At 37.1% G+C, this 11,494-nt stretch overlaps 2 protein-coding genes across 3 annotated transcripts; one reads left to right on the top strand and one right to left on the bottom strand.

Annotated features, from left to right (window-relative positions):
• LOC109711202 lies at positions 1,464-6,108 on the bottom strand. Its single transcript, XM_020234130.1, has 5 exons — positions 5,927-6,108; positions 5,639-5,801; positions 5,208-5,288; positions 1,815-1,938; positions 1,464-1,717 (listed from the first exon to the last, which is right to left on the bottom strand). Exons 1-5 carry the CDS (start codon positions 6,048-6,050, stop codon positions 1,667-1,669), a joined length of 543 nt encoding a protein of 180 aa, XP_020089719.1. The 5' UTR covers positions 6,051-6,108; the 3' UTR covers positions 1,464-1,666.
• Positions 9,120-10,889, top strand: LOC109711274 (protein ALTERED XYLOGLUCAN 4-like). Of its 2 annotated transcripts, none has more exons than XM_020234233.1 (2): positions 9,120-9,426; positions 9,593-10,889. In XM_020234233.1, exons 1-2 carry the CDS (start codon positions 9,243-9,245, stop codon positions 10,744-10,746), a joined length of 1,338 nt encoding a protein of 445 aa, XP_020089822.1. In that variant the 5' UTR covers positions 9,120-9,242; the 3' UTR covers positions 10,747-10,889. The 2 variants fall into 2 exon arrangements, with proteins under 2 accessions (XP_020089822.1, XP_020089820.1); XM_020234231.1 differs by having other exon boundaries at positions 9,590-10,889.

The raw sequence follows: 11,494 nt of genomic DNA, 5'->3' as shown, positions 1-11,494 counted from the left end.
GCCAATAAAATGAGGTGTTGGATGTCCCATTCTATACTAGATTTTGATTTTAAGTATTCGGTGGTTACAATTACAAGGTCTACTTTAGAGGCATGTTTCAATCATCTTGGACCAGAAGAATCTCTGCGTACTATTTTATTGACAAGTTCAAATTTTTATGGTACCAAAATTAGACAAACTTGTCTCCAAGATGATCCTAGAAACATTGGTTCTTGATTGCTATTTCTTCTCAAACTGAGGTTCCAAAAATCTTGCAAATAATAGCAATTATTATGAAGCTTCTGGATATGAAAAATAGTGAAAATTTACAGTTTGAGATGTCATGTGAAGTTCCTGAGAGATTTTAACAGAAAAGTTCTCCAGTTTCATTGAATAAATCCCGGCAATCACACAGCACATCTGTAGAAGTTCCGGCTAGATCACTTCCTATCCGATGCCCAAGCAATTCTGATAACAAAGTTTGCGTCAAGCACTCCGCGAGAAATTATCACCTACACCTGACATGTTTGTTCCCAAACATTCAATCTGATCAGCCATTCTTATAACCAAGAAGAGAGACACCCACCGGACGGCGAGGATGAAAAATGATAAGGTGTTGACGGTCGACAAACATACGATACATAGTGGGCTTTTTTGGCAAATGGTCCCATAAAAAAATTTTATTTTAAAACTAGACCCAACAAATTTATAATTATAAAAATGGCCCTACTCCTCCCATACAGGCACCACGTGGGCGGGCTGGGGGCTAGTTGGCAAGTTGAATACGGTGAATCATTCACCGTGTTTCATATTTTTATTTCTTTTTTTCTCTTTTAGAGATGTCAATGGGTCGGGTTTGAATCGGGTTTTCAAAATTTGAACTTGAATCCGAAAATCAAATTAAAACTCGAATCCGAACCCGACAGGTTTTGAAAATTCATACCCACAAAAATCCATACCCATATATTAAAGTTATATGGGTATGGATTTTTAAAACCTGCCGGGTTCAAATTCGGATTCGGATTTTAATTTGATTTTCGGATTCGAATTCGGGTTTTAATTTGATTTTCGGATTCAGATTCGGGTTTTAATTTGATTTTCAGATTCGGGTTCGGGTTTTTGAAAATCTGATCCAATCCGACCCGTTGGCATCCTAAAAAAAGAAAATAAATATAAGTATGAAATACAGTGAACACGGTGAATGATTCACCGTGTTTGAACACGGTGTTTGAATACGGTGAATGATTCACCGTGTTCAACTTGCCAACCAGGCTAGGCCCATGAGGCGCATGCGTGGCAAGAGTAGGGCAATTTTGCAAATTAAAATTTGGCGGAATTATTTTTAAAATAAAAATTTGTCAGAGTACTAAATGCAAAAAAAATCCTAAATAGATGTAAGGATGCACTGCATCTTATCAAGAAAACGTGAATAAATAGGTGCAAGAAACAACCTGAACACATAACAGTTGCTGCCGGTAGAAATATAAAAAGAAACAAAAAGAAAAAGAGAGTTCTTTGGACCAAGTCACCCGAGGGTGCAGTAATAATAAAATTATAATATTATTATTATACAAAACTACCCATAGTTAGGTTATAATCCCAGCACTAGAAAGAACCTATCAATGAGTATAAAGTTCAACAGTTTGCGGAGATTTATGGCGACAAGCTAAATGCCACTGAAATATGATCAGATATGGCCAGGAGCGCGAGCTTGCAACCTTTTCCTCTCAAAGTCAAGCTGCAGAGAGAGAGAGGTACAGAGAATGGAATTGCATTAGCTGCATATGAATCAAATAGAGGGTTTGGTATTTCAAAACTTAGCTTCGAGGCCTTACCACTTTCCTGACCCGATCACTGGCGGCCGGTGCTCCGCCACTAACATTTTCGGGGAGGTATGGGCTGCAGACTCGCACCGTGTTCATCACAACTATATCGGTCTTGTCCCACTTAACTGGAAGCCTGATTGATCAAGGGGTGTTAATTTTGTCTTAACTTTTCAGGAAGTCATAAATAGAACCGTAAGAGTAAATTATATAAAGCTGCAATTGTGATGAGAAAATTTTGAAAGTGCAGTCTGATCAAATTTAGACTGATCTTCGGGAAGGAGTTTATCATTCATCAATTACGAAAGATTACGAAATAAGATATGCAGTAATGCTTCATATAATGAACTCTGGACGCAACAATGCAGATAAGCTTGGGCTAATAAGAGCTACAGAAATATATTAACCTAAAAAAAATATACCGAATTGCTATGATCTTCATGTAACTAGTATTTTGATAACCTCGTAAGTCTGATATTGTTCTGAAAACTGTATTATTATAAATAAATGAAGTTGCAGAAATTGTGATCTCTGCGCGATAAAATCAAGCATGGCAGCTCCACATAAAGTAGATTAGCCAGAACTCGTTAGGGAAAAAACTTCATTCAAAAGCGGGTTCTGACTAAGGGGGTGTTTGGCCTAGCTTTTAAAAAGAGCTTTTAGGTTGAAAAGTGAATTTCGGCTTAATAGAACGTTTGACAACCTCATTTCTAAACTTTGATTCTGCTTCTTAGAATGAGAAAACTGATTTTGAAGGTCCCAGAAACGGAAGCAGAAAAAATGTGCCTCTTGAAATCTGATTCTAATTTTAGACTCAAACTTTAAATTTTTATTTTAATTTTAAATTCAATATTTAATTTAAATTTTCAGATTCATATTTGAATTTTTAAATTTTAACTTTTAAATTAATTTTAAAATTTAAAAAATAGATTTCAAACTTTAAATTTTAAATTTCAAATCTCAAATTTTAGATTTTAAAATTTCAAATTTCAAATTTCAAATTTCAAATTTAAGATAAAATTTAAAATTTGACATTTTAGATTTTAAAATTTAAATGTAAAAATTTAAAATTTTTAAATTTTAAATTATAATTTTTAATCTTCAAATTATAAATTTCAAATTTTTAAAATTTTAAATTTTAAATTTTTAAAATTTTAAAATTTTAAAATTTAAATATTGAAATTTTTAAATTTTTAAATTTTAAATTATTTTTTAAATTAAAATATCAAATTTTAAATTTTGTACAATTTCGAAATTTAAGAATTTTAATTTTAATTCAAATTTAAATTTAAATTTAAATTTTAAGTTATTTTAAAATAAAATTTAATAAAAATAGTAATTTATGCAAACATCAAAAAAATTTTGCTAAACAGCTTTTCAAAATCACTTTTTAATTTTAATTCAAATTTAAATTTAAATTTAAATTTTAAGTTATTTTAAAATAAAATTTAATAAAAATAGTAATTTATGCAAACATTAAAAAAATTTTGCTAAACAGCTTTTCAAAATCACTTCTGAAAAATCGCTTTTATCTAAACTCAGCCAAATGCTCTACAGCTTTTAACCAAAATCACTTCTCCAAACCAAAATCACTTTTTCAGGAAATCACTTTTTCAAAAGCTAGGCCAAACGGGCCCTAAATGATATCATAAGAAAAGGAGGCATAAGAGATGGATGGTAAGGTTCCAATATAAAATTCACCACTGAATTGAGAAGTCGGAAGTCGAGCACAAAGCATTTTGCTCCATGTAAAGGTGATCAAAATATGCTGCCGCGAATTGTCTAAACCAAATATGAGAAGCATTCATTGTTGAACAAATTTTTAAGGCTAGTTTTAAGTAAAAAAAGTTGACAGCAGTAGATCTGAACTAAGAATGATGGCTAATTCCGGAAAGAAGAGGCTCGACCCGAAAAGGCCAAAAGGCAGGTAGAAAACTTTAGCTCAATTACTGCAGTTAAACTCGATGAACCAGCTCTAATAAAGACCATACTGAAAAGATGAGCCCGGTTCAGGGAGCTGACGTCCTGATTGAAAGACAGGTTACATAAAGGAAGAGCTAAAAATTGATGTGGTTAGTATCTGTTCATAAATAATAGAATTGCTTCATTCCCCAATACTTGCATAAAAAAGAATGTGACAACATCCGGCTTCATCAACTATGAGGCATGGGCAAGTACAGCATTCAAGATTCAACATCTCGATTTGCGGATGGCTATTGAGATACCTAAAACTGGCATAAGGAAGACAGGATTCTTTCTAAGTCGTGAACAGGAGAAGTCGAGATGAATATGAACTTACAAAGTATGGTGGACAGCAGAAATTTTGCATGAGCTTATTTGAATGATGTCACTTTTCACTAGTTACATCTCAAGTGTTTTGTAAAGAGGAGAAGAAAAGATAAAACAAAATGCCCCTATCTCTTGAATTTCTCCTGCCAGACAGCCCCTTTCCTTTCTCTACTCATCAGAAGTTATTGCCAGGAACTAGTTATTGAACAAAGAAAATGAAGGTGGAAGAATTTCACTTCTTAGATGTCAGAAATAACTCCCTGAATTTGTTCTACTTCTGTAACTAGTCATAACAACCCATATGAATTAAGGGAAACATGAACAACCAACCAGGATTTTCTCTAAAGCTTTCAGTGTCATGAATTTTACTATCTAATTCTGCCGCTCGGATACAGATATAATCTGATGCAATCAAATTTACTAATCAAAGTATACATAGCTGTCGTTAAACTATGGCCTTAATAGAGAAACTAAACCATAGAGCTTGAAACATGTTGGTTCCTCAAAACTACAGTTTACAATATATAGCTGGCACATGATGACAGTTGTACTGCTAACATGCACCTATGTTCAACACCATAACATCAGCGAGCTTATGGTAAGCGCTAAGACAAACAAGGGTAGTTTAATTCAAACTTGTCAATAAAACAGGAAGCCAGTTTGCGCGACTGTCCGGTTATCACAATAAACCCTAACAAATTCTGTACAGTGGAGAAGATAGGTTTTAAATTGTCCGCTAACCGCAGCAAGCTGAGTTTTTGGTACCCGTTTGATCTAATTTTTGGAACAACTTCTCTATTCTGAGAAGAAGGAGCTTTTGGCATGGCAGGAGGCCTAAATGAGGTTTTGAGACCCAAAAAGCATAACATCCAATTTGAGATTTCTACTTCTGCTGCCACAAGAAGCTACGATGGAGATTTTGACAAAAAAGCGTCATATAGCACTTATGGAAAGCTCTGGACAAGGCAATGCTGATCCTCAGCAAATTAGCATAGGCACCAAAGTTGTGCAATTGCCCGAACAAGGAGAAGCATGATTACCAGGTATCATATTGTATCTATTCTTGCATAAATATCTATTGAAGAAGAATCATATTAGGAAGCGAAAGGTACTTACGTCTTGGACAATGCATCAAAAATGCTCTGAGCCTCCGCAGTGACCCCCACCCCAATCCTCTCGGCATCAATCTCTGCTTGTCTACGCGACAAATCATATACATTTAGGTACACGAATTACAACAATCAAAAGAGAAAAAATTCAACAAAAAATGGCAAAACAAACATAGTAGACTTCGTTAATTATCATAAAAATTCCTTTTTTTATCTATATCCTGAATAAAACACACGCAAACACCTCCTAATTTAATTACCGCATCAACTTAAATCGAAATCCATTCTTTTTACCTAGTTTATCGAAGAGAAACCAAAGAACAAGCTTATTCCTGCTTTCTAATTTCGGCTCCGTATATTCCAAATTGATCAATCCGGACAAATTAAACCAAAAAACAAAACCCAAATCTTTACAAATGATCGAAAAAAGATCAAAACCTCAGCGCCGCCGCCTCCCTCGCCTGGATCCCGCCGAGATCGACGAAGCACTTCTTGGGATCGAGCGGGTCGTCTCCGCGCCCTAGAACCGTGAAATCCCTGATGTAGTTGGCCTTGATGAGCCGCACACTGCGCCGGGACCCCGCGTTCGAAGCGCCCTCTTGTGATCTGAGCCATTAAGGAGCACACAACCAAAAAAAAAAAAAAAAAAAGGAAAAATCGAATCGAACCACAGCAAAAAAATCGCCAAGGAGAGCCGGGATTAGGGTTCGTAGAGGGGAAGGATATGGATGACGAGGATGTTGGAGAGGCGATCGAAGGTGATGATTTGGCCCTCGACCTCGTCGCCGAGCGTCGTCCGCAGGGAGAGGAAGCATCCCACCGCCAAATCCTCGCCGTTGGTCCCGTCCATCGCCGCCGTCGATTCTGCTACTAGTGCCGCTCCTTCCTCCGCGCTCGACGGTTAAGGGGGCGTTTCGATTGACGAATCTGCAGATCCAACTTAAGTGCAGTGGTGTTTGAGTTTTTCTGAAGTGTGATTATTTTTTTGTTATTTATTTTGATGTAATTCATATAGTCTGAAAGTTAAATTCATTTATTTTTTCTATTTATTTTGATATAACTTGGTGTTTGTAAAATTAATTTTTTAAGTTCCGTTGTTTGTTTTGATATAAGTAAGTGGATCCTATTATCTCCTAAATGTACTAGTAAATTTACCACTATAAAATTTAACCTATTATATAATTAAATTTTTTATTATTATTTAAAGGTAATCCTAATTTATTATAAATAAGGTAATTCTAATCCATCATAAAGGAAGTAGAGTTTAGGTTTTACTGTTTAGTTAATTTTTTAGAGGAGGTTGTGTGTGGTGGAAATCGAGTTCAGCACTTTAGAGGAGGAAGTCGAGAGTAGGTGAAGTGGAGCTCTAACGTAACTTGAGTTATATTATATTTTTCACTTACACTAAAATAAATAACAGAAGTGATGAAACTTGAGTTCCATCACTCCACTTATATCAAAACAAACGGGCCCTAAGTGAATTTTATTGTGATTATTATTATTATTATTATTATTATTATTATTATTATTATTATTATTATTATATTTCATTAATATTACTGTCAATAGTACATAAATTTTGCATGGTCAAAAAATTTAATGAAATTTTAATTTAATTAACTTCAAATCCTATTTACTTTATATTTTCAGCATAACTTATTAGTTAATTCTTTATTAATTAATTATTTTTTCACATATATTTTATAAAACTTTAAAACATCAGGGAGATATAAATTGATAATAATAAATATTATTTATTTATTATTGATGGCACACTAATTTTTCTCTAGATCTTTTATTTATTTTTATCTGAGAAGTTGTGGAGCAAAGTTTTTTTTTTTTTAATGTATAGAATTTATGTGAAATTAGTTTCAAACGACTATGAATTTTGTAAAAAAGTTTTAAGTTTAGCTTCATTTGATAGTGTGTTTGTCTTTTATTTTTTAAAATAAAGTAATGTATGTAAAAAGGTGTGGAAATGGACATTAAATTACTTACGATCATTTAATTCCAAATATTTATTTGGTAAAAAAATTGAGAATAATTTTTTTTTGCTTCTAAAATTTTTTAAATAAATTGTCAATATATTATAAGCCAACTAACTAAAAAAACATTTCTTTTAACCCATCAAATTATATATAATTTTTTTTATATATAATTCCATTGCCACCTATTATCAAATTGAGCCCCTACTCAGTCTTTTGACTGTTGTCAGAATAATTTTTTAAGATAAATGATTTTTAAAAATATTTTGTTTTTCTGTTTGATAAAGTTCAAATCTAACTTCAGTAAAAAAAATAAAAAAAAATCCCAAGTATATAAAAAATATTCTTATATATCATCGGGTAAAAATGGAGAAATTATATTATTGCTAGATTTAGTTCAAATTTATGTTTGAACTCAAAAATCATGTAGGATATATATATACGTATTTTGGGTCATTTGGTGTATAAAGAGTTGTCTAATATTATAACTAGATTCAACTAAATCTAACACCAAACAAAAAAATACCAAGGGATAAACATTATATATCATATGATATTCATTGAGAGCTATCAAATATTATCAAATATTTTTTTTTGAGAGAGAAAGTTAGCATGTTACTTGCTTCATTCAATAAGAGAGATGAACTAAGCGTACAAGGTGGAAGTAGCTTAGGCTTTCTTGGCAAAAATCAAAAAGGAAGGTAAATGAAATGAAAGTAAAAAAAATAAAACAATAAAGGAAAAAGATCAGAAGGAGATAGAGGGGAGAGAAGAACGCAAGTTGACGGATTACAGGAGCGAGATCCAAGAGTTAGACAGGGTTAATGCTCCGTCCGAGGCTCTAATGACGTTGGGAAGATTCGAAGAGAAGACAAAGCTGTTTCGCTCGGTCCAAACAACCCACCAAGTAGCCGCTAGCTTGGATAAACCTTTAACTCTTATAGTGGCATTGGGGATTTTGTGAAGTTGAGTTCCAAAGACCTCAGACGTCCTCGCCCGAAACGTTGTTGGGTGTCTCAGCTAGTCGGAGAAGAAGAAATCGGGCGAAAATGCAATTGCAGAAGAGGTGGTCGCAACTTTCCAAGGAAAGTGCACAGAAGACGTAGTAAGGTTCCAATTGGGTCCCTCGATTGATTAATTTGTCGGCTGTGAGCAACCTCTTGCGGAGTAGCAATCAGACGAAGATTTTGATTTTGACATGAATCTTCAGTTTCCATAGGTGTTGATTGGTCAGGTCAGTTCGTCATGCGTAAGTGATGAATTTATAAAGGAAGTTGACAGTAAACTTTTGGTGTGAGGTCCACCTCCATTTGAGTGAATCAGATCCGATGTTTGGGTTGTAATGGATTAGTCGGTCCTTTAGCAGTGCCAGCTGTCTCCTATTTTCCGAGGAGGCAGAAGCCACGAAACCTCTGCAGATGAAGCGCCATCTCTATCCGTGTGAGTTCCAGCATTGGGATACAGGAACATCCTTGTTCCTAATAGATGAGAATATAAGTGGGAACACAGTACTCAGCGGTGTTTTTCCAATTCAGATGTCCGTCCAGAGCCTGATGTTTCTTCCATCACCAATTTCGTAGGAAATACCGTATTTAAACACGTCATGACACCAGACCACTCCTTTCCACCACTGCGAGTAGGGAACAAAGACAGCATCCTCGTGCAAGGATCTTCTTTTCTTGTAGTTGTAGTATAAATATCTAATTATCAAATATTATTGTGTGTGTATATGTATATATACATATCCTCGTTCAACGAAGCACAAATAAAATCCTAACATATATGCAATATAGTATTAAAATATCATATTTCATGACTCGATCAATATGCGTATATATTCAATTATAAAGTCAGAAGCAGCACCATGGTAGCTAGCTATAAAGATAACATCATGTCACAGCATTTATGAAGGCTTAATTGGCCCGGTATTTTCTTTCCTTTGACTCTTCTCTACCCCTTCTCTCTCTCTCTCTAAATTACTTCACCTCTACCACAAAAAAACAACATCACCGAGAAAGAAACCACACTCATCGACCTCTATCTCTCTTTGATCTCTCATGGGCACAACAATCCAGCACCATCGCCACCATTTTCTCAACATAAAAAGGATCGTTACTTATTTTCTCTACGCTCTCATCCCCTTAGCTCTCCTCCATTACTTCCTCTTCTCTCTCTCCACATGCCATTCCCCTCCACCTCACCCCAACAACACCGTCCCCCCCTCCCCCCCTTCCTCTCAAGGTACGTAATACTTCTTTTTTTCTTTTTTTTTTTACTAATGGGAATATATGGTCATCTAAGGAACGAGTAATTTTAATCAGCAGGCGGTGGTAGAGTNTTTTTTTCTTTTTTTTTTTAATAATGGGAATATATGGTCATCTAAGGAACGAGTAATTTTAATCAGCAGGCGGTGGTAGAGTAGTAGTAGTGGAGCATGGAGGGCAGCGGTGCGACTATTCGGACGGGCGGTGGGTGTTCGAGCCGCGCGGGCCGCTCTACAACGGGACGAGCTGCAGCACCATCAAGGACGGGCAGAACTGCATGGCGCACGGCCGGCCCGACACCGGCTACCTCCGCTGGCGGTGGCAGCCGGCGCAGTGCGACCTGCCGGCCTTCGACCCTTCGTCGTTCCTCCGCCTGATCCGCAACAAGCACGTGGCGTTCGTCGGCGACTCGATGGCCCGCAACCAGGCCGAGTCCCTCCTCTGCCTCCTCGCCACGTCGGAGCCTCCCGACCTCGTCTACCGAGGCAGCAGCAGCAGCAACAGCAGCGACGGCGACGGCGAAGGCGACGGCGACGGCGACAGCAGCAGCAAGTTCCGGCGATGGGTCTTCCCGGCGCACAACGCGACGGTGTCGATCTTCTGGTCGCCGTTCCTGGTGAAGGCGATGGAAAAGCAGGAGGCGAGGGGCGTGCGCCACAACAGGGTGTTCCTGGACGCGTTCGACGAGCGGTGGACGTCGAGTTTGGGTCGGACGGACGCGGTCGTCCTCTCCGTCGGGCACTGGTTCCTGCTCCCGGGGATATACCGCGAAAACGACGAGATCGTGGGGTGCCACTACTGCCCCGAGCTCAACCACACCGACACCGGGTTCTTCGACGTGTTCCGGAAGGCGATTCGGAGGGCTCTTCGGGAGGTCGTGGACGCAGAGAAGGAGAAGGTGGTGGCGGCGACGACGTTCTCGCCGGCGCACTTCGAGGGGGAGTGGGACAAGGCGGGGGCGTGCCCGAAGAAGGATCCGTACAGGGAGGGGGAGAAGGTGATGCAGTACATGGATAACGAGATGCGGAGGATAGTGCTGGAAGAAGTAGCGGCAGCAGCAGCAGCAGCAGGCGATGGGGGGGTGAGGTTCGAGGCGCTGGACGTGACGAAATTGGCGATGATGCGGCCGGACGGGCACCCCGGGCCGTACATGTATGCGAATCCGTTCGCGGGCGGAGGGGGAGGGGGAGAGGGGGAGGAGATGAGGGTGCAGAATGACTGCGTGCATTGGTGCTTGCCCGGGCCGGTCGACACGTTCAATGAGATTTTGCTGCAGCTGATGATGAGGGGAAGGTAAATAGGTAATGCTAATGCAAGCAGTAGATAGTGTTACAAGTTTGTTTGTTTGTTTGTTTGTTTGTTTTGAGAGATGTGTTACAAGTTTGTTACTGGATTCATTGGTTGATAGTTAAATTTTACTTCATTGAGTCTCATTAATTAGATTTTTTTTTTCTCTTAAATTACAGGGATCAGTTTTGTTTTTAAGTTTCTTTTTCCATAAGAATATAGGATCCTTTCGTTTGCTTGAGACTTCGTGTGTCAGTTATCAATCTTTATAACTGGTGGTAGGAAAGAAATTTTTTATTTCCAAGTATTATATTTTTTCAGTTTTTTAAAAAAATAAATTTAACTGAAATGTGAATCAATTAAGATTCAAATTTTCGTCTCGGATGCCGACCACCGAATCTTTTGTCACTCACTGTCGGTTACACTTTTTCAGTTGAGTGTGAAAACAGAGCTTCAAGTGTGTTACAAACTTATTGACAATGGCAACAAAATTTTGTTTATGTATTAATTTATATATATAATTAATATTTTAGAAAAATAAAGTAGTAATAATGCTCGCAAAAGTGGCTTTAATTAATTATTAAGTTTTGATTTCTTACTGGAGTTTTGTGTCCTTTGTCCTTTCTCTGTTTTATTTTAAAAGGAAAATAAGTGTACGGTCTCCGAGTGCCCCGCTCTCGTGACTTTGTTTTTTATCTCGTACTTTTTACTTTAAAATAACTTTATTAGATCACAAAACTTCATCTATAAGTTTGTTA

The sequence above is a fragment of the Ananas comosus genome, linkage group 6 (genome assembly GCF_001540865.1).
Source record: "Ananas comosus cultivar F153 linkage group 6, ASM154086v1, whole genome shotgun sequence".
NCBI lineage: Eukaryota > Viridiplantae > Streptophyta > Magnoliopsida > Poales > Bromeliaceae > Ananas > Ananas comosus.
This window is presented reverse-complemented; position numbering and strand designations above follow the sequence as displayed.